Source organism: Pristis pectinata, chromosome 17, assembly GCF_009764475.1.
Source record: "Pristis pectinata isolate sPriPec2 chromosome 17, sPriPec2.1.pri, whole genome shotgun sequence".
NCBI lineage: Eukaryota > Metazoa > Chordata > Chondrichthyes > Rhinopristiformes > Pristidae > Pristis > Pristis pectinata.
The window spans coordinates 33793271-33821249 of record NC_067421.1 but is presented as its reverse complement, the minus strand read 5'-3'; the positions used below and the strand labels follow the sequence as shown (position 1 = coordinate 33821249).

The following is a 27979-nucleotide window of genomic DNA, read 5'->3' as shown; positions in this document are numbered from 1 at the left end:
GAGCTGGCACAGAAGAAGAACCGAGGCCTGGGCCAGCTCCGCGCGTTTCCCGGATGGGGCGGACTGAATGTGGCCGCGGGCAGGCTCCGTACATCTTGTGGAAATGGCTGCCGGTTGCTATGGGCTACGCGGCCAGCGCGGTGCAAACGGTCGCGTTTAGCGGAGGCAGCGGCAGGAAATAAAACTAAAGCTCGGCCGGAGTGTGTGTGTGTGTGTGGTTCTGGTTATCTGTTGGGGAGCTGTGTCCAGGACCCGGGGTAGGGCCATTTTACTTCTCCAGCGAGTCGGGGGACCTCCGGGGTTGACGGGGCCCGTTGGCTGGGCCATTGCTTACACCAGAGGATTAAATGAAAACCACCGCAGATTAAGGTGTGCAGTGTCGGTGTGAGCATCGGTGAGGGAATTGTGCCGGTTTATCTGTCCTGTAGTCACGGTAGGGTGGGCTCCAGTGGTCTAACTACCCGGACTTGTACCAATGCCTTGTACCCACTGTGATCATCCAAGACTAACAACCCCAGTCTACTGTCCTGTGGTTTGAAGCCTGTTGCTGTATTCCAACGGTTTTAGGGAATATACCGCCATTGCAATTCCACACAACGGTTGCCCCGGAATATTGGGGAGAAATAGATCAGCTGTTAACCATTTCAGTAGTTGCCTTTTGATGCAACTAATACAAAAATAAAGCGAGTCTTTCAAGGCAAGTGGATTGACGTATATTTTGGGACGGAATCTTTACCCAGCTGAGTTAGGTTGTGTAAAATAAAATGTGACGTTAGGGCAGAGCTGTTAGGCTGTCAGATTGTATTGAAGCTCGTGGAAGCCTGAATTTATACACTGCTGCTATTTCTAATAATGGTAGCTAATTGCTCAGATGTACCTTTCATTTAGCAATGCAAGTAAGTTTTACACTTGCAGGTAATGATGGATAAGTGGGCAAATAGTAGGGTACTAAACACGGATATCAATGCTCTTTTGTAAGAATGACTGACATGCCTCCCCAGGATATTTGTTCGTGTATTAGTAAAGGTCTCACTGAATAAACCACAGCAGGGAGAAAAAGCCAGAGCTCTCATGCACGTTTATTGTTCAGTGATCCCTGCTTGAAATGAACTTTTGCAACCTTAAGTATGGCTTTTATGATGTGAATAACTCTCTGGGAATGTTTCTCAATGTTAACACATGAAGTGATTTGAGCATGTTATCAAAGGGTTTTGTCATATGTGAAATCAAGAGTCAGTGTTTGCAGGATAGATTAAAGGGGAAAAATGGAGAAAACAGCTTTATGGGTAACTTTTGAAAGTTCAGATATGCAGGATGTGTACTATTAATGTCAACTTTGGTTTGATTCCGTAGGTTCCAGAGATGGCTTTACCCACAATCCCTTCTAGATGGAGCACCAGGAATCGCGTGCTGGAACAACAAATTGTTCGTCAAAGGGACCAGGAGGAGCGTCTTCGCATGCAGTGGGAGCTGCATCGTCAATACTTCAAAATACATGATGTCAGGAGCAGTAAACAGGCGCAGTGGAGCTCAAGACAATCTTACCAGCGAAGGTAGAAACTGTAAATCAAATGATTTACATTAAGGAGCTACCAATGATTGACAAACTGGAGCTGGGCATCTCTTTGAGTTGGGAGTAGCAAAGATGTTTCTTTAGAAAGACTTAGATTTAATATAATATTCTAGTGAAGGTAAATCACCATAGTTTGTATGCATTCCCAGAAAATGAGTGGACAATACTAACCTGGGGGTATCACAACCAAATTTGATCATTTTTTTAAACCTGATGTTGATAAATCCAGTTTCTTGAAGCAATTATAAGCAAGCATCCTGGTTGATTAGGTATCCTGAAAAAAAAAGTCCAGGATGACTACCCCCTCCCCTTTCATGGTCAAGGAATCTTCCACAAATATAAAATCTTTTTGATTCTCCAGTTAAAATCAGCAAAACAACATTGGAGCAGAGATCAAATCCATCACGTTTTTGATCTGTATACTCTTGTGTCAGACTAGACAGTGTATTGGTTTATTATTGTCACTTGTACCGAGGTACAGTGGAAAAACTTGCCTTGCATACGGATCGTACAGATCAATTCATTACACAGTGCAGTTACATTGGGTTAGTACAGAGTGCATTGAGGTAGTACAGGTAAAAACAATAACAGTACAGAGGAAAGTGTCACAGCTACAGAGAAAGTGCAGTGCAATAAGGTGCAAGGTCACAACAAGGTAGATCATGAGGTCATAGTCCATCTCATTGTATAAGGGAACTGTTCAATAGTCTTATCACAGTGGGGTAGGAGCTGTCCTTAAGTCTGGTGGTACGTGCCCTCAGGCTCCCGTATCTTCTACCTGATGGGAGAGGAGAGAAGAGAGAATGACCTGGGTGGGTGGGGTCTTTGATTATGCTGGCTGCTTCCCCAAGACAGTGAGAGGTAAAGACAGAGTCCAAGGAGGGGAGGTTGGTGTCCGTGATGCGCCGGGCTGTGTCCACAACTCTCTGTAGTTTCTTGCGGTCCTGGGCAGAGTAGTTGCCATACCAAGCCGTGATGCATCCAGATAGGATGCTTTCTATGGTGCATTGATAAAAGTTGGTGAGTGTCAAAGGGGAAAAACCAAATTTCTTTAGCCTCCTGAGGAAGTAGAGGCACTGGTGAGCTTTCTTGGCTGTGGCATCTACGTGATTTGCCCAGGACAGGCTGTTGATGTTCACTCCTAGGAACTTGAAGCTCTCAACCCTCACAACCTCCGCACCATTGACGTAGACAGGTGCATGTACACCACCCCCTTTCCTGAAGTCAATGACCAGCTCTTTTGTTTTGCTGACATTGAGGGGAAGGTTGTTGTCATGATGCCATTTCCACTAAGCTCTCTATCTCCTTCCTGTACTCCGGCTCATCGCTGTTTGAGATATGGCCTACAACGGTGATATCATCTGCAAACTTGTAGATGAAGTTAGAGCAGAATCTGGCCACACAGTCATGAGTGTATAGGGAGTAGAGTAGAGGGCTGAGGACGCAGCCTTGTGGGGCACCAGTGTTGAGAATAATCGTGCCGGAGGTATTGCTGCCTATACCCAATCACAATGATTCTATTGCCGTAGAGAACATAATTGTCATAGAGTTGGTGTGTTTTAATATTTTAAACTGATTGACATTAAGTTGGCATGGGCTAAACAGTTTTATTTTACTTGACCTACAAATATGACTTCAAGCCCACTGCACAAATGTGAAAACAATCTAATTCCCCAGCTTACTTTGATTAGCACAGAAAAAGACCATTGTGATAACGTTAAGATGAGTGCCATTTTCTTGCACAGTCTGTGTTTAGAATGTGTATTAAGTTTAGAAAATCTGTGAAATAATAACAGCTTTGGGGTTATATTTATTTCAAATGAATAACATTTCTGTCTGTAATAACATGACACTTAGGCACACCATTCTTTCCTTGGCAGTATGACAGCATACCACAGAAGTCGTCAGCAGGAGGAAAAATTGCGTAACCTAGAGCAACGACGGCGAAAGCTACAAAGTTTGCTGCAAGAAGAGCAAGATCTCTTTGAAGCAGAGCTCCGTGAGCTAAAGATGGATCCAGGTCATTTCATACAGGAGGCGAAAGAGAAGACTGAGGAATTGAAATCAGCTCGTGAAGAACGTAGAAAAAAGGTAGAAACTGGATTTTGCAATAAAAACTTGGGTTAAGGGTTGCAAATGGCCTTATGCGGACATGGATAGGGAGGTCTTGGGTCTACGGGAGAGAAATAGTTAATGGTTTGGGTTCAGGACCCTTTATGACTGTTTCTCCTTTCACAGATGCTCCCTGAGCTGCTGTGTGTTTTCAGCATCTTCTATTTTTGTTTCAGATCTCCAGCATCTACAATTTTTTGATTTTTCTTCAAGGCTTCGGGTCTATGCTGAGTAAGCTGATTTCAGTCCATTAGGAACAGTAGCATTGCAATTCTCCTGGCATCTGCAAGTAAAGCAAGGGGCAGAATTACCATTTGTGGGATTGCTGCAGAGATGCCCTGTGTTGGAAAGTTTAGTGTGTGTGTGTACACTGGGGCTTGCTGACATTCATTGTCAAGGTGTACATATCAGGGATTACAAGTGGTAGTCCACTGCTGCATGATGATTTGGGATGAGTTACAGGCTGTAATCTAATCAATCCATTAAAGAAGAAGAATGGATACCTGGGAGTAGGTTACAATTTGTAATGTAATCAGTGCATTTAAGTGCTTTATATAGATAGATATATCTAGAATGCTGGATGTTAAGGGTGAGTTACAGACTGAAATCTAATATAAAAGCTTAGATCTGTGACAATCTGAGTACCCCAACAGAACACCAGTACTTTACATAGCAAGTTAAATGAAGTATTGGCTTATTATTGTCACTTGTACCAAGGTACAGTGAAAAGCTTGTCTTACAAACCGATCGTACAGGTCAATTCATTACACAGTGCAGTTACATTGAGATAGTACAGAGTGCACTGAAGTAGTACAGGTAAAGACAATAACAGTACAGAGTTAAGTGTCACAGCTACAGAGAAAGTGCAGTGCAATAAGGTGCGAGGTCACAACAAGGTAGATCGTGAGGTCATAGTCCATCTTATTGTATAAGGGAACTGTTCGATAGTCTTTTCACAGTGGGGTAGAAGCTGTCCTTAAGTCTGGTGGTACGTACCCTCAGGATCCTGTATCTTCTACCCAATGGAAGAGGAGAGAAGAGAGAATGTCCCGGGTGGGTGTGGTCTTTGTTTATGCTGGCTGCTACACCAAGACAACGAGAGGTAAAGACAGAGGCGAAGGAGGGGAGGCTGGTGTCCGTGATGCGCTGGGCTGTGTCCACAACTCTGCAGCTTCTTGCGGTCCTGGGCAGAGCTGCTGCCATACCAAGCGGTGATGCATCCAGATAGGATGCTTTTTATGGTGCATTGGTAAAAGCAGGTGAGAGTCAAAGGGGACAAACCAAATTTCTTTAGCCTCCTGAGGAAGTAGAGGCTCTAGTGAGCTGCCGTGGCATCTACGTGATTTGTCCAGGAAAGGCTGTTGATGTTCATTCCCAGGAACTTGAAGCTCTCAACCGTCTCGACCTCAGCACCATTGATGTAGACAGGTGCATGTACACCGCCCCCTTTCCTGAAGTCAATGACCAGCTCTTTTGTTTGTCGACATTGAGGGGAAGTTTGTTATCATGGGACCATTCCACTAAGCTCTCTATCTCCTTCCTGTACTCCGACTCATCGCTATTGGAGATACGGCCTACAACAGTGGTATCATCTGCAAACTTGTAGATGGAGTTAGAGCAGAATCTGGCCACACAGTCATGAGTGTATAGGGAGTCATGAGTGTATAAAACCACTCCAAGGAGCTTTACAGGAGCTGTACTAGATAAAATTTGTCATTATGTAATTTGTCATGTGCTACAATTCAATAAGGGGAAAAACTCTCACATGTGAAATAAACAGATTAAAGTTGGTGGGAAGAAGATGCACAAGTTGGTTGGAATAATTAACAGGTGTTTTTTTTAATGGATTTCTTCCCATATGAACATGGTGACGTGCTGGGATATAGTTCTATGAGAATCAAGATAGTAAGAAACAACATTTCTCTTTTTAATGAAAATGTGTGTCTGCTCTTGACCATATTTGCTAAATCACAAGCTCATAACTTGGACAAATGTACATTTTTAAAGCCTGTATTTTCATTCATGAGTGCTTAAAAATAGAGAAAATAGGCAGTTAGTTTTCTTTTAAGGCCCTGTGTGCCAATATGATATTCATTCATGAAGGGTTGCTTTTGAAGTGTAGCCAGAAGTTGTATACAGCTGAAGTGCACAAATTAGCAGATGTCACATGGGAGCAATTGAGGTGGTGAATGAAGCTGAACTTTTCTCTTCAAGATCTAGGCAGGGGCAGAGTGATAAACTGGAGCTCCCCTACTGACAACCTGACTGAGATTACTTAAACAGTACATCTTGGATCTGGAACTTGATGTCTTCTTGGTAATGATAAAATATCACATTTGGGTGGTGGGTTTACTTTTCAAACCATTGGGGGAACCTTAAAGTGTAAATCTTTTGTGTTTATTTTGCAACTACTAACTAATTGAAACAATATTCAATTTCTATGATTGTGCTGCTTCTGATACCATACAGTAAAAGTAACTTATCACTTGAGTTTCTTTGAGTGAAGCACTTTTGTTGTTAGTGATTCAGATATGAAAATTTCAAATGTTCTTATTGAGGTACTACTTAACTAGGCCTAAATATTTCTGCGCCTCTGTTCTCAGGTTGCCGAAGAGTTGTTATATGAGCACTGGAAGAAGAACAATATCGAACTACGACAAGTGAGTAAAGAAACCATCTGAAAGATGGGAGAAACTGCTGTCTAAAAGTCGAGTTTATTGTCATGTGCACAAGTACGTGTATTCACAGGTGCAATGAAAGACTTACTTGCAGCAGCGTCATAGGCACATAACATCCTATAAACAGCATGCACAAGAAAAATATAAATCAAACATAAATTATACACAAACATAAATTATACACAATTTGTGAGGCATTTGTCCCTGTTGTCATTTCATGTCAGTCCCTGGGAGCCCTGGTGGACAGCAGTTTCAACCTGAATAAAGTTCCTTGAGTCTATGCTGAGGAGAAGATTTTTTTAATATAAATGCTGATAAAGTCCTTCGGCTTAAACTTGCTATACTTATGGACTGCCTAGAAGGTTCTCTTTCCTAGTTCCGAACTCCACAGCTTGAAACAAATGGAATTCTGATCTCTATATAAAAACACAGGACCAAGCTGTGAATTGAATCTTTGACAAAAAAAATTCAGTGGTTATAAATAGGGAGACTTCCAGACTTGGGTTCAAGTGTAGCATGGATTATATTCTGCAGAAGTTGATAAGCAATGGAGATAAAAGGTGTTTTGAGAAAACTTTCCCCTACTCGTTTACATTGTTCTTATTTCAGAGTTTCATCCCCTCCACTGTGAAGGCATTCACATTGGATTATGGCATGCTTCCCCTTGCATCTCTCTGAAATTCATCCAAATTACTATTCTTCACTTATAAGATAAATACTGAGTTTTTAAAGGTTTATTAACCTCATGGTTATGTAGTAGAGTTGATCTTGATCCTTTATTTGTCTACAGAGCACTCTCTAGCAGTTATTGAATGCTGAACAGGAGGCAGGGCTGTTAATTGAATTTTCTGCTCCTTGTAGCCAAGGGGTTCATAAAGTAGAGTTGCTATTTATTGTTAAAAATTTGCACACATCAAAGCCATTTTGCCTTTTTTCTCAGCTTTGTTGTCTTTGGACTCCAGCTGATCTATAATTATTTTAAGATTTACTTCTATGTTTAAAATTGGGTCCCTGCATTACCATCTAGTCTACTCCTGTTGCTTATTATGAAGGAACAGATGTTTACTTTGGTACCAGAATTTAAGAAATGCAATTCAACAAACCCACTGACACAGTGAACAAGGCACCTGCCATTTCTGATTCCATAGAGAGTTTGAAATGGGTGAGTCAGGTTTTTTTGCAACAGATGTATGCTGATTATAGCAGCTTGGAATAGCCAGATCCTCTTGTAGTAGAGTGAGATTTTATTTGATCACTAAAGTATATGTGATGAGATGTTTTGAGTGGAATGAGAGCCATAATTTGTGATCTAGGTTGGCATGTGATCCTGTTAGAATAAGGCCCACAAATGCTATCTTAAATGCCCTTTTTTTTTAATAATGACATTGCTTTTAAATTGTAACATGATTCTGAACATAAGATTTGTTAGGTGAAAATAAATAAAGTACAAAGTGTATTTATCTTGGCTTGTACCCTCTTGTTCATATTTTTAAGATAGTAGAAATGTTAACAATTAGTTGATTTTATATTTACTTTGAATACAGATTCAGTCAGATTTGCACAAGATGCATGTGACAGACAGCTGGCATTCGCAGGTCACAGAAAAACGACAGGTAAACAATATTTTAATATTTGATATTGTCAAACATCTGAACCAAAGAAAACAAGTGTTGCAGACACAAATTGTGGTTATGGGTCTGGTTAACAGTTTTGGGGCCTTGCCTTTAGATATGTTTTTGGTGCAGTGGTACAAAATCATTCCCATTAGCAATTTAAACATTCTTGTTTTAGGGGCAAGTGCCAATGCTGCCCAAGATCTAACCTTGTATTAGCAATAATATTCTCTCATAATATGAACTGTATATTTGTATCTTCTTTGCACAATTCTTTAAACTTTTCACAAGGCAGATTTAGGCAAACACTTGCCAGATATTAATGATTACTTTATTTAACCCACATAAGCATTCATTGCAATGGTTATAATTGCATTTACCATATCAATCTTTGAATTAGTATAAACTTTTGTATAATATAAAATAATAAAAACACTTTCATACATCAGTGATTTGCCTTGTTTGACATATAATAGTTTCAAATAACCAGCTGCATACAAAATCACATCCAGTTATATGAGATCTGACTGTTTAGTACTTTTGAAACACCTTTTTAAAAAAAAAATAAAGTGTGCTGTTATTTGTTTCCCTCCTGTTTCCTCAGGAAGATGGGGCTTAGCTCCTCCTCTTATCTAGGGGCTAGCTAGGAGAGCTGCTAACCATTCCTCCTCTTCTTTATTTCAAACTTGCTTCATATGGAGCTGAACAGGAAGGAATGTTCCAATTTCACTTTGGTGATTATTTATTGAGAGCTCCTGACATGAGAAAGTGTTCCTACCTGTCTGGGCTAACAGTATCAATATGTGCTTTAATATACTATCCATGAAGCATTAAGAATGCATCTTTTTTTTAAACCAATGGAAATTCATTTTGTATTCAAATCTAGCATATAAAAAGTGTGCTTTCTTCCCAAAAATAATTTCTGTGGAATTATTATTTAAAAAAAGTTCTAAACTGGCAATCCTTAATTTAAATAAAAACGTATACCACATTCAGTTCCCAAGGCACAGAACGCTATAAGGAAATCTAGGCTTAGAAATGCACTGGGATAGGGTATGTCAATGGGGATGGGAGTGTAGATTCAGATGAGAAATTTGAAAGTCCAGGCTTTGCCTTGTGCTGTAGTTTTCTTTTCTGAAACAGAATTCCTGCCAAGAAGTTGGTGTGAAAGATATTTTTGCTTCCTGGTCAAGCACAGAACATTCTAGAGAAGGCTCATGGTCTAACCCCAGTTATAAGAGGTGGAATTTTATCTGTGGAGGAAGGAAGTGAAGTCTACTGGTGGGGAGTGTGTGGTGCAGTGGAAGCACTCAACTCCCGCCCGACAAGGGCGCTATGAATGCACTTGCATTTTCTGAGGTTGCCCTTGGTGCACTGCTGAGGTCCGCAGGTTAATTTAAAGTCTCCCAGCCTTATAATTAACTTCTGCCAATTCTGAAAGCAGGTTAGCTGCCTGCCCCTTGTTCAGCCTCAGTGGAATCTTATAATTGCTGGGTTTGAGTGGGATTTCTGATGCAATTGTCTTTTTCACTTTTAACCCCACCTTCCCTTGTGTGCAATTGTTTGTCTGTTTAAATCCTTTCTCCCCTGCCCCACCCACTTTCTGGAAGGCCCTGGGAGTAGGTAGGCAGGAGGTCAAAGACCCTTTTGGCAGTCATGTTGGGTATTGTCTGAAATGTTCAGTGATTCGAATGATTTTGTCTACTTTAAGAGAGGGCTGATATTGAGGGATCTGCATTTTAAGCAAGATACTATTGATGTGATATCAGTGCCAAAAATCCAATGCCTCTAGATATCCTGTCTGAAATTGGGTTGAACCAGCAAAATTTATGCAAGGACCTCTAGTGTAAACTGGCCTATCATTTTATAGTATTAGATTGGTAACCTGACTTAAAGCTAACAGATAATTAAAACCTTTTTATGTAGAAAAACACCCCAACAATAATCAGGGACAAATGTGCATCAAGCTTTTGGAAGAGCTAGTGGTGATGGGAACATTGATCAGAAAAGTGGATTTTAATTTCCCCGAAGGAGGCTTTTGTTTTGACATTTTTATTTTTCTAACCGAATTTTGTAGATATGCTGGGTTATACAAGGATAAGATGGGATTTTTTTTAGAACTGGTGCCAAAACAGAAACAACACATATTAGTCTGTCTTGGTTTTGCATTGTTTTTTAGCAAGAAGAGGCAGAGTTGGAGGAGAAGAAAAGCCTGGAGAATGAATATGAAATTGCACGAAGGCAGGCCATAGAGCGAATAAAGCAGGAAGAGGAGAGGAGAAGACAGGAAGACATGAAGCAAGCAGAGATTCTGCACCAGCAAATGGAAGAGCTACGTTTACGGGAGGTTGAGGTAAGAACAGATTTGCTTGGATCCATATGAATTTTTTTTCCTTATTCATTTTTCAGGATTTCAGGTGTTTGGCAAGGCCAGCATTATCATTTATCTCTAACTGACTTTGAGAATGTGTTGATGAACCACCTCTTGAACTGTCACATCCTTTTGGTGAGGATACTCTACAATGATCTCGGGTAGGGAGTTCCAGGATTGTGAAGAAGCAGCGATCTATTTCCAAGTCAATGTGGCATGTGACTTGGAGAATAACTTGGAGATGGTGGTATTCCCCTTGCACCTACTACCCTCGTTCTTGGTGATAGAAGTTGTGAACTTGGAAAGTGCAGTTGGAGTAGCATTTTGTACATGGGACCCACTGTGGCACAGTGTAATGTTTGTGGTATGATGGAAATCAAGCTGATTATTTTCGTCAGTTGGCATTGAGTTTCTTGAGTATCGTTGGAATTGTAAGTGGAGTGGATTACATCACACTCTTGCAGTGGCAAAAAGGTTTTTGGGTGTCAGGAGGCTCTAACCTGGTCTTGTGGCTGGTGCAGTTGAGTTTCTTGTCATGTTTATGGTGGGGCTGATGGTAATGCCATTGAGTATTACAAGTGGGTGATTAAACTGTCTCACTTTTGTGGCACAATTATTACTTGCTACTCTTCAGCCCATGGCTAAATATTGTCCAGGTCTTCCTGCCTGCAGGCCTTCATTCTCTGAAGAATTGGGAATGGAATTGAAGATTACCAAATGAACAGAATACATCTCTTCTAATCTTACAATGGCAGGAGCATGTATTGATGAAGCAGCTAAAGATGGTTGGGTTTTGAACCAACTCTTGATGTGAGGATAATTGACCTCCCACAGCCATCTTCTGTAGCGTGAGATATGATTCCAATAGTTGGGAGTATTTTCCTTTTGATACCTATTAACTTCAGTTCTGGTGGGGTTCCTTGACAGCACAACCAAATGCTGCCTTGAAGTCAAAGGCAGTTACACTCGCCTCACCATTGGAACTCAGCTGTTTCATCCGTATTTGGACCAGAGTTGTGATGAGATTTGGAGCTAAGGGCACCACCGAGCAGGTTAATGGGGATTATGAGCTGCTTGATGGTTCTGATATGGAGAAATGTAGGGGTATCCACTTTTGTAGGTGATGTGGAAAGAGCTGTTTTCTAAAATAGTGAGATATTGAATGGTATTGGTACCTGAGGGTCCTTGTACATGATTCCTGGAAGTTGATATGTGGGTTTAGCAAGCAATTAAGAAGGGAAATGGTATGTTTGACTTTATTGCAGGAAAATTTGAGTACGGGAGTAGAGCCCTGGTGAGCCTACAGCAGGAATGCTGTGTACAACTCTAGTCTAAGAAAGGATATAATTGCACTGAGGGACTGCAAGAAAGCTTTACTAGATTAATATTTAGCATGACAGTTTTGTCATACGAGGAGAAATTAAGCAGACTAGAAGAGAGGTGGTCTCATTGAAATGTACAGGGTAAATGTGGAGTTGATGTTTACCCCTGGTAGGATTGTCTGGAGCCAGGGGTCATGGTCTCCAACTTAAGGAGTTGGACCATCAGGATAAGGTGATAATGAAGTTCTTCACTCAGTAGTGAATCTTTGAGGGCTGTGGAGGCTCAGTCGCTGTGGAGGCTCAGTCACTGAGTATGCTCGTCAGAAATTGACTTATAGAAATTTAGATTTTAAAGCTGAGGTAAAAGATCAGCCAATGAGCCAAGTGGCAATATCTTTTATTTCTTCACAGCATATAACTGCTGGTTCTGATCACAGGTCATCATTCACAAAGTCTTCCCAGAAGCAGCCTGGCCTCATTCATCTCCAATTCCCAGCTCCTCCAGATGGATCATTTGTAGTTCACGAACTTTCACTGTCCTGTCTCACCAGGCAGCACCACTGTTTCCCTTAACCTTTCTTAATCTCCACTCTTTCACAGACATTCCTTTTTGTTCTTCCCACCATCCCCATTCTCTGATTTAAAACATGTTCTTTCTTTAACCTTCCATCAGAACTTGGTATCAACATGAAATATTGCCTTTTTCTCTCTGCATATATGTTGTCCAACCTGCTGAATATTTGCAACACTTTGTTTTTATTTCAGATTTCCAGTATCTGCAGTTTTTTTTTGCCGATCTCAGACCTTCTGGGGAAACTTAGTTCATTTTGTTGCTCTTGGTTGCTTTCTGGTGACCTCTGCTAGAAAGCATGTCTCCTTGGATTTCGTCTTTCCACAGTGTTCATCTGTGATGTCCTTTACGGTCAAATAACCTTTTAGCATTGACAATAAAACTTCCAAGCATAGAATGGGTACTTTGGCAAAGTATTGAAGGTTGGTGTCTAAGAAATTGCAATATAGTATGAATTTACATCAGTAAAGATGAGAATTTTTTAATTAAATATAGACCATCTATAGTTGTCTCTCTCCCAGTTTGATCTGTCTGAAAGATTTGGGATGTATTAGCATTTATGACTAATTTTGGTATCATAATGTATTTGGCTTAAGGCAATTAATTTTAGTCCTATTGCATGTGATCTAGTCTTGGCATCTCAAGTTCAGTGGAGCCTTTTTGGGAGTTGAAACCTTTTGTGTGAAAAGGTAATTGTTTCAAGAATTGTTAACCTTCCCTATTGGTGTTTTCAGTGGGTGTTTGTGCAGTTCTGATTTAATACAGGATCTGTTTGCTATCCTTAGGCAAAGAAACTCAAGCTAGAACAGGAGAAATTATTGAAACAGCAGTGGGAGCTGGAGGAGCTAGAAGAGCAAAGGAAACAATTAGAGCAGCGTCGAAAGAAATCTGAGTTGGGGTAAGTACTGAACCAAGATTTGTTGCCCACTTTAGTTGCCTTTGGAAATTTTTCCTGGTAATGTTTAAAGATCAACTTTTATTGTGTTCTCCTTGGGCCACTGGCTGATCAGTTCCCTGACCTCTTAAAATGGTTAGATTTGCCCATAACCTGAAAAGTAGGTGATAATCTGACCTTGAGTCTTCTATAACAATAGAACCATACAGCACAAAACAGGCCCTTCGGCCCACCGTGTCGTGCCGTCCATCAGACCACCCTCACACTACCTAACCCCTTCCTCCCGCATATCCCTCTATCTCACGTTCCTCCGTATGCCTATCCAACAAGCTCTTGAACCTGTTCAATGTATCTGCCTCCACCACCACCCCAGGCAGTGCATTCCATGCACCAACCACTCTCTGGGTGAAAAACCTCCCTCTGACATCTCCCCTGAACCTCCCACCCATAACCTTAAAGCCATGACCTCTCGTCTTGAGCATTGGTGCCCTGGGAAGGAGGCGCTGACTGTCTACTCTATCTATTCCTCTCAATATTTTATATACCTCTATCATGTCTCCTCTCATCCTCCTCCTTTCCAGTGAATAAAGCCCTAGCACCTTAAGCCTCTCCTCATATTCAATACTCTCCAATCCAGGCAGCATCCTGGTAAATCTCCTCTGCACCTTCTCCAACGCCTCCACATCCTTCCTATAATGAGGCGACCAGAACTGAACACCGTACTCTAAGTGTGGCCTAACTAGAGTTTTGTAAAGCTGCATCATCACCTCGCGGCTCTTAAACTCAATCCCTCGACTTATGAAAGCCAACATCCCATTGGCCTTCTTAACTGCTCTTTCCACCTGTGAGGCAACTTTCAATGAACTGTGAATATGAACCCCCAGATCCCTCTGCTCCTCCACACTGCCAAGTACCTTGCCGTTTACCCTGTACTCTGGCCTGGAGTTTGTCCTTCCAAAGTGTACCACCCCACACTTCTCCGGATTGAACTCCATCTGCCACTTGTCAGCCCAGCTCTGCATCCTATCAATATCCCTCTGTAAGTTCCGACAGCCCTCCACACTATCCACAACACCGCCTATCTTAGTGTCGTCCACAAACTTACTAACCCAGCCCTCCACCCCCTCATCTAAGTCATCTATAAATATCACAAAAAGTAGAGGTCCCAGAACCGATCCCTGCGGGACACCACTAGTCACTGCCTTCCAATCCGAGGGCACTCCCTCCACCACAACCCTCTGCTTTCTACATGCAAGCCAATTCCTAATCCACACAGCCAAGCTTCCTTGGACCCCTCGGCCTCTGACCTTCTGAAGAAGCCTACCATGAGGAACCTTATCAAACGCCTTACTAAAATCCATGTAAACCACATCCACCACACTGCCCTCATCAATCTTCCTGGTCACCCCCTCAAAGAACTCTCCTGTCAGGCTTGTGAGGCAAGATCTTCCCTTCACAAAGCCATGCTGGCTGTCCCTAATCAGTCCATGATTCTCAAGGTGTTCATAAATCCTATCCCTTAGAATCCTTTCTAACAGCTTACCCACCACAGACGTGAGACTCACCGGTCTATAATTCCCTGGCCTATCCCTATTACCTTTTTTGAACAAGGGGACCACATTCGCAACCCTCCAATCCTCTGGCACCACCCCCGTAGACAACGAGGACTCAAAGATCCTTACCAGCGGTTCAGCAATCTCCTCCCTAGCCTCTGACCTGAGAAAATCCTGACCTGAGAAAATCTATAAAAGGTGACTTGAGCAGTTTCAAAATGCTTGATAGAAGTTTGTAAAATTTGAGAGGCATGGATAGGGTAGATAGCCAGAATCTTTTTCCCAGGGTAGAAATGTTGAATATTAGAGGGCATAGCTTAAAGGTGTTTATTCATTTTTCGAGATGTGTTCGTTGCTGTCAAGGCCAGTATGTATTACCCATCCATAAGTGTCCTTGAGAATATGCTGGTGAACTTGCTTCTTAAATTGTTGCTGTTCTTGTGGGGGAAAATACGCCATGGTATCTTTGGGTAAGGAGTTCCAGAATTTGGATCCAGTGGTGAAAAAGGAACAGCGATATATTTTCAAGTCAGTTTGGTGTGTGACTTGAGGGACCTTCCAGTTGTGGTGCTACTATGGGCCTGCTACCCCCTGGCCTGCTTTGTGTTGGGGGGTTGCCATTATAGCAGCCTACATGAGTAACAGCAGTACATTTGATATACACTGCAGCCACCATGCCCAAGTGTTGGAGGGAGTTTGGTTTGGTAAATGAGGTGCCAGTCAAGTGGATGCTTTGTTTTGGTTAGTTCTTGATGGAGCTGCACTCATTCAGCCAAGTGGAGAATTTTACATCACTGTCGTGGTGTGCCTTACAAATGTCGGAAAGGGTTTGAGAAGTTGGGAGTTAACACCTAAATTTTAATCTCCTCTTGCAACCCAGGATTTACCTGGCTGAAGAGCTTGAGTTTTACTCAGTGGTGGCCCCAGGGTGTCGATAATAAAACTGTACAATAATGAGTAAAAGTTTAGACCCTCACTTGTTGGGGATGGTCATTGCCTGTTATTTGTGTAGCACTTGTGTTACCTGCAGTTATTGAATTGCCTCAATGTTGTCTGTATTTTGCTGAATGTGGGTGTGGGCTGCTTTATTAACTGGGGTGTTGTGCCATCATCAGCACACACCTGATGATATGATAGAAAGACTATCATTGACACAACAGCTGAAGTTGTTTGAGCCTAGAACTTGGACCTGAGGAATTGCTGTAATAATTTCCAGTTGACCTCCAATAAACATTGTCTGCCTTTTGTGTAAGGGATGACTTCAGCCAGTGGAGGTCAGTTCTCTCAACCTGAAAATAGCATCAACTTCAGTTGTATCACATTGCACATGGAGAATTCTGCTTGCGTACAAAATTAAAATCCTACTTGACCTAATCCTGACACATGATCAGTCCCTGCTGGGCTTGGGTCAGGTAGCCAGACAGTGGAGGGAAGGATTGCTGCTCTGCCTTGGGACTCCATCCGTTCAGTAGTTTTAAGTGGGCTTTTCTGACAGCATTGCCCTTGGCTTCCCCTTTTGAGTCTGCCCAACTCGAGGCTATCTCCCAGCCTCAGTCCCTTCTATGTTCTCTACAGTGCACAAAGCCCCTACCTGCAAAAGACATACAGCATTTAAAATGTGGCCATGATGTTTTTCAAAATTATTTGCACAGATCTAGACAAATCTGACTTGACCTCAAGGATGTGTAATTTCTTTCAAAGTTGACTTGACATGAAACTGATGTGTAGTCAAGTAACGCACACAACAAGTGCAGGAGGAACTCAGTAGGTTGCCTTGATGTGAAAGCCCTCTGAGTGAAAATATTTCTCCTCCTCTCAGTCCAAAACTGCCTACTCTTACCTTAAACTGTGCTCCTGATCTCCGACCTCTCCATTACAGACAATATCCTCCCTGCATCTTAAACTGTCAAGCACTTTAAGAATTGTTTCTGTTTTGATTAGATCTCCCCTAAGCACCTGAGAATACAACATCAGCTAATTGAATCTCTCCTCGGATGGCAAACCCTCCAACCTTGGAACCTGTCTAGTGAACCTTCACCGCACTCCCTCTATGACACATGCATCCCTTGGGTATGGCGATCAAACTGTACACCATTCCAGGTGTGGTCTCACCAAGGCCTGATGCAATCATGTTTGGACTTCCTTACTCCTATAACCAAACCCTCTATGTGCACACCTCCTGGTAGGTCTATCCTGCCAGTGGAAGAGGACATATCCAGGGACTGTGTTGGAGAAGTTGCCCCCTTTGTTTCCTTTTTAGTTTTTTTTGTGAATGAGTTTAGCTTCTGCAGAAGGAAAACAACTTTTACAAGTTAACCTGGTTTGTTCATCTTTGCAGCCGGATATTGAACCGTCAATACAAGACCCAGATGAGGAGACGGGCTCAGCAGATTCAGGAAGAGCTGGTAATGGCTCTTGTGTTGCACTGTTTTAAAAAGTTCAGAAGTTTCATTAATAATCTTATACCATTAGTGAGAATAAATCTGTCTTGAATGTGATGCCTTCTATTGCTAATTAGCAAGCTTGTCACTTGTTCAAAATTTTGAGAGAGAGAAAATCTTATTAAGAGGCGTAAGTTGCAAAGCAAAGACTGAGCTAAACATCAGTTTACTTTTGCAGTTTGAAGAATTGTAACTGCAGATTCGGGAAGAGCTTTGAGTTGTTCAGAACTGTGTGGCTTAATGTTAAGTAGAAGTAGATTGTATTAAGAATGAGCAGTTGCTCATTCAGTTATCCTGCTGTAAAATACCTTGTTAAAACACTGGGGGTGTAATTTATTAACTGTATCTTTTGCTTCTTGTATTCTAGGTATAATTTATCTTTTTCCAGTGTCTTTTAATGTATCTTGAATGAGAAGGGCCAGGAGGTGAATCTAACTGGTCATGCTGAGAACAGTGAGGGCGACTGAGTACATTGCCTTTACCAAGACAGCTCAGTGTTATGGCGGACATAGAGACCTTATTGTAGGAATTTATAGGTGCAAACCTTCAATGTACAAAATGAGAGTTCACATGCATTCAACCAATCTCTTTTTTGTTTAGCAGAGCTGATTTGTGAAAATACTAGTATGTGTAGGTCAGCTTCAGATCAACAGGAACAATGATTATTCAGAAGGAAATTTTCATCCATGCCTGTTCTACAGATATACAATAAGAATAGTTCAGACAGCAGATAGGTGGAGGAACACTCTGCAGACTTCTACAGTCTGGTATAGCAGAGGGAATACTATTCATGGAAATAATTTCAAAATGCTGCCTACTTGATTCTAGACAATAGATGATGAGGTATTGTTGTACTGTTGTGTGTTTCTATTGTCAAGGAAAGAATATCAAAATAAGCATTCTTTGTGCAATCAAATTCTGTACCCTTTATGGATTTTTGCACACTTTATTGGACCCTTTTGCTTGCAAAACTTATTGTTGAGTTGTCTGACTTTTTTTATTTTGTACCACTTTTAATTCATAGGAGATGGATCGCCAGCTTCTTGCATCTCTTATTGAAAAAGAAGAGGTAGACCAAAAACTGCAGTCAGCGAGGCGAGAACGGGCAATAGCTGATGCAGCCTGGATGAAAAAAGTCATTGAGGAACAGCTCCAGTTGGAGAGGGAGCGGGAGGCAGAATTGGACAGCATATTTAGGTCAGTCCCTAAGCACTTTACAGATAATGCTCCTATTATTTGGCCAGCAAAAAATTATACTGTAGAAAGACAAAGACATCCATTAAATTATGCTTTCCTAAACCCAGGTGCATAAATGTTGTTTGTGACCATAATGTCTGTTGAATAATTTGAGCAGGCATTACAGACCTCCTGCAAAAAAAAAGCTCCAGATAGGGTTCTCCAGCTGTAGTCAATTTTTTATTTGCACATTGATTATTAGTGCTAAATTACAAATTGACCTTTTTATTTAACTAACCATATTATGGTTGATTTCACAATTGCTGCACTTTCTGCTGCATTTCATAGAGAGCAATGAGATTATGTTGAGTCCTTCCTGACATTTTTAGAGTCTTATTAAATGGTATTCCTCAAATCTGAATTCTCTTCAATTTTGTGAAGTCAGTACTTTTTGTTTCCCTATTCAATGGAAGAAAGAAAGGCTTATTTTTATGACTGATATCATAATGGGTTGATTGTGTTTCAGTTGTTTTCTCTTTGTTCTCCGTCATGCCTCTGACTTCTGCATCTATTACATTAAAGAAAGGAGGTCCGAGCACAGTCCATGTGAGCTGAGGAATTGTGTGCAAGCTGTATCTGGTCCCTTGCTTTATGCTGTTACTATTTGTTTTTTTTTCAAAAAAAAAGTAATTGGTTTACTTTTTCTTGACTCTTTTTATCTTAATCAATTTCTGGATTGTTTAGGTTTTAATCAAATTTATTATTTATTTTTAAAATATTATTTAATCACTTAACCCTATTTGAATTGTTTTTAAGTTTCGCGAATCAGACTTAACACAGTTCAAATGCCTTTGACTTCAGTGAGCTGTCAAAAAGAGGCCATCAGGGTATTCAGGGGCAGGGTCTCGGGATACACTACCCAAGGTGGAGTCACTGCTCTGCCTTGTAGGACTTGTGGGTGTCAGGACAAGGTTAATGTGGCAGGCATTGTTGGTAGTGAGTTTAGGCAATGGGCTTAACCCAGTGTGATCTAACCCAATATCATTGAGAAAAGAACTTCAACCAACTTTCATGGGCTCCAAATAATTTAATTTTCTCTTGATTTGAGAGACTGCACAAGACAAATGGAATGTGCAACAGCTACATTTGTGTTGATGAATTAAAGGTGTAGGGTGAGGGTTAAATTTTCAAATTATCCTTTTAACTAGACTTTGAACGCAGCACTTCACAGCAATCCATGTGTAGTAGTTCATTGTAGTCGACAAATGTAGTAGCAAATTAAAATTATGGGATGTACCATGAGCCTTCAAATTTGAAAAAAAAATCCTTCCAATTCTAGGGAGGAGGCCCAACGTATGTGGCAAAAACGAGAAGAGGAGTGGGAGAGGGAAAGACAAGCAAGAATGCGTTTAATGCAAGAGGTAAGAAAGTAATTTTCCTCCCTTTTTCCAAAGGTTAATTATTTTAAGATGGTTGACTATGCAGGTATTATATCGTCAAATGTATTTAGTCTGCCTCTCAACATTTAAACTACTTGGAATGTTTTGGGACTTGGCCACTTTTGTTTGATACACATTGACCTCTGCAAAATTAATGTTCCATGCTAAGTGGCTTTTTGTTGATTCTCTGAGACAAAGTGATGTAACATGAATGCGCACCTTTAATTCTCTGCTAGTATTCTCAGTAGTACCATCTTGAAAAGGTGGAATGAGAAAGCAGGTATTGCCCAAAGAGGGAAAAGAACATAAGAGGATTAACCCTCTGGGAACCAGGCTTGAGACGGGCCTTGGCCTTGATGGAAGGAAGTCCTCTCTGCTGACTATTAACGTGAGAATCATCCATGGCATTGTTAACAACACAAAAGTGATAACATTTTGGTTTCAAAAAACGGCAGTTACACCAGAGATTACTGTGAGGGTTCTTCACTGACTTTCTTCCCAAAGTATGGTTTCCTACTGGCAATATTGTTCTTTTTATTTAAAAACCAAATTTAGGTCTCTCACCATTAACCACTGACACTCTTGGGTTATTTTCTCCCTCAGCAGCTGATTGACAAATGTTCATGAAACAGTATGGGTGGCTGGAAATTGAGACCAAGCCACTGATAAATTTACAGATTTTATTTCAAAGATCTTCTAATGGGATGATTTTCTTTAAAGAATAAAAGACAAAAGTTACCACTAGTACTACTTGAAGCTACACAGGATGCAAAAGCAAAGATCTTCACCACAAGAAAAGAAACAGAATTCTCTGTCGATTGACCTAATCTATATAATCCAGCTCTTGTGATGTTGGTACAAAATGAGACAGCAAAATTGTTATGGATATTGTAGCAAACAAAAGACCTGAAAGTAACTCTGAGCTCGCATACTGGCTGAAATAGAAAAATATCACTGTTATGTAATTCCGGTGCTCTTGTGATGTTATAGTTAACATATAGTTTTGTGGGCTAAACTAAAAAGAATCCTTTACCTATTCAGTGCAGTTTACTTTAAATTGCTTTGGGGAGCAGTATTTAACGTGACCTTCCTTTACCAGGTACTTGTAGGTCGACAGCAGCAAATCCTGGAGAGAATCGAGTTGAATCGACGGGCTCAGGAGGAATCTGTGCAGCTTCGGGAGATGCTTATTCAAGAGTTAGAGGAAGTAAAGGAAATGACAAAGCGCAAGAAAGAGGAAGAGGAAGAAGTGAAAACAGCCCGCAAGCAGGAGCTGGAAGCTCAGGTTTGTTCCAAAGAAAAAAATGATTGATATACAGGCACTAATCACCTCATTACCTCGGTTATGGATGTTTGCACAGGAGGTGTAGAAACTTCGTGGCACTTTTACACTATAACAATGACATTGATTAATGCCTTGTCCGCAAAGATCTTGAACAGCCAGATAACCAAGATTCCTCCAAAGATTGTTCTTGTGGTCAAAGTTAGCTGATTTCATTTCTGGCATCAGCAGTGCAGCATTGGCTTCTGTGAGTCAAACGGACAAAAACACTGCACCAGATGTGGCAAGATTTAGGTTTGTTCTGACTTTTCTCCACCAGCTTGTACAACAGGGAAGACGAGTGAAAAGCATTCCCCTTGGCACAAAGAAGGAAAAAATAGAGTGGAAAGTATTGCAAGTAATACAATAAGCATAGGGGAATCTACACTTCATGTAGATTGGACCACACAAAATTGGTGAAAGCAATTATAGGAGTTCAAAAGCTGCTTCCAGATCAGTTTTCTAAAACAATATCTAATGGAGACATTTAGGAAACAGGTGATCTAGGAGACTGGTCTTATGAGATACGGTCAATTAGTTACTTCATGGTAAGATTTCCTTAAGGAAACAGCTTGAGAGGCACAGATCAGCTGGAAAATAGTCTTGAACATAAATAAAGCCAATCATGTAGATGGAAAGCGTGCAGTGGTGGAGGAAATTGGGAAATGAGGTCAACTTCCCTGGTAGATTTTTTAAAAAGTGAGCATCTGAAGGGATATTTCAACATTCTCAACAAATGCACTGAACCTGATCCGGCCCACTGAGAAATAAAAACTCTGCTAGAAAAATGAATAATTTGTGGCCAAGGAGGTAATGATAGTATTAGACATTAACAAAAAAAGGCTTAAAAGGCCATCACAAAGCTGGAGAAAGTTTTGAAAAAAGATTCCATATTGACATATCACAGCTATGCAAAAATTAGCAGAAAAGGAAGTGAGTCGCCTCAAAACAATTCCAGGAGAAATTATTGCAGAGAATAAACAAGTGACTAAGGGATTAAATAAATATTATGTATGTTTTCACTGCAGAGGACACAATAGGATGTAATAACAATGGGTAAATTGAAATAATTAATATCACTGAAAAGAAAGTACTGCAGAAATTAAAGGAACTGAAACTGGGTAAATCTCCGGGACAAGATGGCCTTCATCCTAGGATTCTAAAAGTGATGGCTACAGAGATGATGGATCTATAAGGGAAGATTTTCCAAAATTCCCTTGATTCTTGAAAAGTGCCAGCAGTTTGGAAAATAGCAACTTGTAACACAGTTATTTAAGAGAGGAAAACTGAGAACAATAGACCAGATCGCCTAAAATAATGTTGTCATCAATAATGCTGAAATTGGAGGGCACAACATCATAGTGACGTTGTTTTATCGGGGGGGGGGGGGGGGGTGGGTTGGTGAGAATCATGTTTCCCAAGTCAAGCAAGTTTAACTGGGGAACTGGATAAGAGGGAACAAGTGAATGTTGTATATCTGGATTTTGAAAAGGCACTTAATACAGTAACACAAGGTGATAAAGAAAAGGCTCACTGGGTTAATCATAGAATGCTTGTAGCACAGGAGGAGGCCAAATGGCCCATCGTATCTGCTCTGACTCTCCCCCAGGGCAACTCCTTGGTACCATTCTTTCACCCAACCCCAGTTCCTTCTTGGTAACCTTGCAGATTTTTCCTTGCCGTATATTTATCCAATTCCCTCTCTAAGGCCACAATGGAACTCCTTCACATCCACATTCTAGGATAATGTTGGTATATAAGATATCTTTATTAGTCACATGTACGTCGAAACACACAGTGAAATGCATCTTTTGCGTAGAGTGTTCTGGGGGCAGCCCACAAGTGTCGCCACGCTTCTGGTGCCAACATAGCATGCCCACAACTTCCTAACCCGTACGTCTTTGGAATGTGGGAGGAAACCGGAGCACCCGGAGGAAACCCACGCAGACACACAGGGAGAACGTACAAGCTCCTTACAGACAGTCACTGGAATTGAACCTGGGTCGCTGGCACTGTAATAGCATTGTGCTAACCGCTACACTACCATGCCTGCCCTATTTTGTATGGACAAAACTTGATCAAAGGGCACTGCAGGGTGCACAGCAATAAATGGGCTGTTTTCTGTTGGGCAAACTCTTATTGGTAGAATGTAGAAGGGAACAGTATTGGGCACCCATGTACTTACAATTTTCATTTATGGCTTGGATGGTAGCCAGGTGGAGAAGTGCTTTGTGAAGAGAATGTAAAGGGATGCATTTTGATTACACCAGTATGCAAGACGGTAGCAAATGGAGAATAATGTGGGAAAATCTGAAGTTAATTATTTTGATAGAAAACAGATATGGATCTTTTTAGACAATTGGAAACCTAGCAAATGGTGTAAAGGGAGATTTAGGTGTGCTGAATCATGAGATGCAGAAAGTAAACACGTAGATACAGTGGGTAGTCGAAGATGAACGGTGAATCGCAAGGAGGTGGAAGTCTTGCTGAGATTTGGAGGAATGCATGCAGTTTTGTTTCTTAGAATGTGGGAATTGTCCTTTATGGAGAGTGTGAGCAAAATTGGCCTTTATTCTGGAGTGGAGAACATTGAGAGATTTCATTGAGACATGCCAGAATCTGAAGGGGATTGGTAAGTTGGTGCCTAGAGCTGATTCCTCTAGCCAGAGTCTAGAATTAGGACTGTTGTCTCTGGATAAGGGATTAATTTGAGGAGAACCTTCTTTACATAGAAGGTTACAAGTCTGTGGTTCATACCTCAGAGTAGTTGATACTCGGTTATTGACTGTATTCAAGGTTGGTATTGATGGTTTTTTGGACACCAAGGGGAAGAGGATTTTGGAATAGAGTAGCAAAGTGGGATGAGATACAGGAGCTGGTCTTACTGAGTGGTGGTGCCAGCACAAGGGACTGAATGCACCACACCCTCTACTTCTTACCAACCCAAAGAGGTAGCAGAGAGGCGGTATGAAGAGAAGCTTCAATGTGAAACTGAGCTGATGAGACAGCAAGGATATGAGCCCAAGATAGATAAACACTGAAAGTAGGTGCCTGAAACACTGTGGCTGCATTAGGAAGTATACCACGTAGCATGGTGACAATTATTAAAAAAACAAATTATCAATGAGTAAAACCAATGTACTGGATAACATGGAGCTGATAAATGCATATATTCCTGACTTAATTTTGTTTTTTCTGATTGTAGGTTGAAGAACGAAGGAGGAAAGAGTTGGAAGAGTTGCAACGACAACAGGAAGAGGAAAATGAGGAAAGGCTAGCAGAGAGGCAGAACGAAGAGATGCTTCAGCGTGAGGCTGAGCTGATGAGACGGCAGGGATATGAGCCCAAGGTAAATAAACACATTGAAAATGGATGGGCCGAGCAGCATTGGGAGAGGGAAGGAATTGTCGATGTTTCGGATCGAAACCCTGCATCCTAATGAAGGGTGTTTCAACCCTAAACCTCAACAATTCCTCCCCCACCCCCCCCACAGATGCTGCTCAACTCGCTGAGTTCCTCCAGCAGAAGGCAGATGCTGGAAACTGGAGCAATAAACAGTCTCTTGTGTATATATTGAAAATGGGTGCCTGGAATACCAGTGGCTGTGCTAGGAAGTATACCACATAGCATGGTTCTGAATCTCTGAAATATCTGGCTTTCAGTGTAAATATTCTAATACTTCTTTTGTTTCTGCTTTTTATCTGCTAGACTTGGCACCGACCACGAATAGCCTGGACATAACATAAAAACTAGGAAATGCAAAAGTGGTTGTAAAGTGTGAGCTTTCTCTTGGAATGGATTGACTGTCTGGAGCAAATGCACTCGTTGACCTCTCGACAGAGCAGAGAGAGCCAAGTCTTCACTCCCTTTTTGTCTTGCACTTATTGAAGAAGAAATATCAACCTGTGGAATCAGGACATTTAGGCTGAATTTCATATGAAGCCAAAGAACTGATTTAAGTCTGTAAGGATGGCACCTTCTCTATAAATTGCTGGCCTGTGATTAGTACACAATTCTTCACAGGTCCCAACCAATTTTCATTGCTCAGAAGATTGTAGTTTTACTCGAATAGGTGGTTGTGAGTGGCTAGTGGACAAAATCCATGTTATGCTTCTATCCATCAAAAGGCAATCCTGAAACCCCATCAACCTCTAGTGGAGCTTCAGGTCCACTGGATTCTGTGGCAGCCTGAATTGCTTCTATTCCCACGATTCTCCTCCTCCTGAGGATTGAGGATTATTTGTGTTCACTCTGGTTTTGTGGATTCTGGGGTAACTAATGTGGCCAATGTTGAAACTGCAGGATCTACCACAGATGGGGCAGGAGGTGCTTGTTGGGGCAGCTGGGTGGGCACTTCGTGAATGGTGTGCCTCTTCCACCATTGACGCAGGGACTTTGTATGCTTCCCAAGTGCTGCTCCTCCACTTTGAGCAGCCTTGGGTCAGGGATTCCTGAGAGTCATTGGAGATGTTGCACATTTTTCGAGGAGGCATTGAGCACATCCTTGCGTCTGTTTCTCGGTCTGCCTGGCGGTCTCTTTCTCTGGCAGAGTTTGGAATGGAGTTCATTTCAGGAATCTGGTGTCAGGCATGTGAGTGACGTGTTCTGCTCAACGGAGCCAATGAAAGTTTGAGGAACATCTATTCATTTATACAAGTCCTTAGTGATATGTGAGCAACAATATCAGTTGATGTATTCTAAAGCAAGGAGATGTATGGGTTCCTGATTTTAGTGCTTTTATGAAGTAGAAGAAGGAGAAAGCTTTAAAATGTCAGGCCTCGTTCAGGAGCTGGGAAAGAAGAACACAAAATTTTCACTTGCAAGGTCTAAGGCGCACGTCATCAGGAGCAAACCAAAATGCACCAAATCTGTGTGTGGAACTATACACAGGTGGCAGTAGGATAATGAAAAATAGGGTACAAGAGAAACTAACACCTGGTGTGCAGCCAGCTTAGTATAAACAAACATGATGTTTTCTGAGTACCAAATATTCCATTTATAATGGGCTGTGACCCTTTTGTTTGTATCACTGTGTTTCCACTGTTTGCAGACCAGCCTAATGTAATTGATTTTCTTTTCTCTGCAGTAGTGGCGCATTCATAGAATCATAGAACAGTACAGCACAATACAGGCCCTTCGGCCCACGATGTTGTGCCAGCCTTTAAACCTCGCCTAAGACTATCTAACCCCTTCCTACCGCATATCCCTCTATTTTAAATTCCTCCATATGCTTATCTAGTAATCTCTTGAATTTGACCAATGTACCTGCCTCCACCACCGCCCCAGGCAGTACATTCCATGCCCCAACTACTGTCTGGGTAAAAAAACCTTCCTCTGATATCTCCCTTGAACTTCCCACCCATTACTTTGAAGCCATGCCCTCTTGTATTGAGCATTGGTGCCCTGGGAAAGAGGCGCTGGCTGTCCACTCTATCTATTCCTCTTAATATTTTGTACACCTCTATCATGTCTCCTCTCATCCTCCTCTCCAAAGAGTAAAGCCCTAGCTCCCTTGGTCTCTCCTCATAATGCATACTCTCTAAACCAGGCAGCATCCTGGTAAATCTCTGCACCCTTTTCAATGCTTCCACATCCTTCCTTCCTATAATCCATTGAACTGAAGATTCAGCCCCACCAATGTCTGTTTGGAGACTGGTAGGGGTGATATTCATGCTGGGTGTATTCTAGTCTAAATTATCTAATTTGTTAAAAGATGTCCCATTTTCTGGCTGTCAGTGGTAAGAAGTTGAGGAACTGTCCCTTCTCACCATGTTCCTGCTTTACCTTGCAATGTTGCCAAGTTATGTTGCTGGCCTAATATGGGAAAGTGAAACGTACAATTGGAGAAGTAGCAATTACTCACTTGCAGTGTGGAACTGAGCTGTGGAGGCCAGGAGAGGAACAGAAACATAAGCGATGCCTACAGTTCAGATTTAAAATTTTGATTTTAACATTGTACCTTTTCGAACAGCAGCAAATTAGTTCAAATCTACTCAACTTGTCTTGCAGTTATTTTTATGGATCATTTCCACAAGGCATGTCTGCTTGGACCATGTGATTAGGATTATCTTGTCGAACAATGTATTGTTTAAAAGGAATTTAAAATCAATTGCTGAGCTATAGTTTGAGTCCAAATACAGACTGGGAAGGTATTAAGTTGAGAAAAATTAAACTAACATCTTTATAAAGTATTGAGTAACTTGAGCTTTGAGGTCTTAGTTCTTTGTACATAGCAATGGGTGTCATCATTATTTGGGTTGTCATAAATTTCTGTCTTTCCAGCTGGAACTGACTGAGCTAATTTAAGTGTGAAAGCTGTTGCTGTCTAATTAGCAGCAACTGCTATTCACAGATGCTTCTTCACTAACACAAAACTGTATCTATTTAATCTTCAGGCCATTAAGGCTTCTAATGACACTTCTAGCATAACTGTCCAACTGATTAATTGGCATTTCACTTGCATTCCTAGTGGCTCTGATATCCAGCCTGGGAAGCCAGTAAGTATCTCCTTACTTGTTTTCAGGCTGAATTATTGATGTTTGCAATGTAACATTTACTGTGTTATGAAAGAAAAGCTCGCAGGCTTTTTACTAAGCCTTTGTACAGTTGATGACACTTTATTTTGGAGGCAATCATGAAATAACTATAATTTGGGGTTTACTGTTTTTTGTATTTTTGATTGTTTATTACATAAATCTCTCGTGCATCAGATTGTGGAATGGTTCTTTTTGGCTAAGTATTTACCTGCTGTTTCACATCTCCTTTTTCTTCCCACTGCATGCTGACATGTGCCAGGCCATGAAGAGGTTAATTGTTGATTGTCTACATGTGCACCTCAGCATTGCTATTTGGCTACTGCTGACATTGTAGCTGAACCTGAACTTTGGTCTTCATTGACCTCTGTGATAGACCAT

General features: G+C 41.3%; 1 protein-coding gene across 2 annotated transcripts; it reads left to right on the top strand.

The window, feature by feature from the left end:
• Window positions 1-104: 104 nt before the first annotated feature.
• Window positions 105-27749, top strand: tchp (trichoplein, keratin filament binding). Of its 2 annotated transcripts, none has more exons than XM_052032132.1 (13): window positions 105-369; window positions 1354-1553; window positions 3454-3664; window positions 6289-6345; window positions 7908-7976; window positions 10156-10329; window positions 13026-13138; window positions 17027-17093; window positions 18154-18326; window positions 19645-19726; window positions 20844-21029; window positions 24271-24414; window positions 24774-27749. In XM_052032132.1, exons 2-13 carry the CDS (start codon window positions 1363-1365, stop codon window positions 24804-24806), a joined length of 1500 nt encoding a protein of 499 aa, XP_051888092.1. In that variant the 5' UTR covers window positions 105-369; window positions 1354-1362; the 3' UTR covers window positions 24807-27749. The 2 variants fall into 2 exon arrangements, with proteins under 2 accessions (XP_051888092.1, XP_051888090.1); XM_052032130.1 differs by having other exon boundaries at window positions 105-394.
• The last annotated feature ends 230 nt before the right edge of the window (window positions 27750-27979 follow it).

Excerpts from the sequence above, each read along its gene's own strand:
- tchp (XM_052032132.1), top strand. The coding sequence starts at position 1,363 with ATGGCTTTACCCACAATCCCTTCTAGATGGAGCACCAGGAATCGCGTG. Across the intron at positions 3,665-6,288 it reads GTGAAGAACGTAGAAAAAAG|GTTGCCGAAGAGTTGTTATA; the intron begins GTAGAAACTGGA and ends CTCTGTTCTCAG. Across the intron at positions 19,727-20,843 it reads GAATGCGTTTAATGCAAGAG|GTACTTGTAGGTCGACAGCA; the intron begins GTAAGAAAGTAA and ends TTCCTTTACCAG.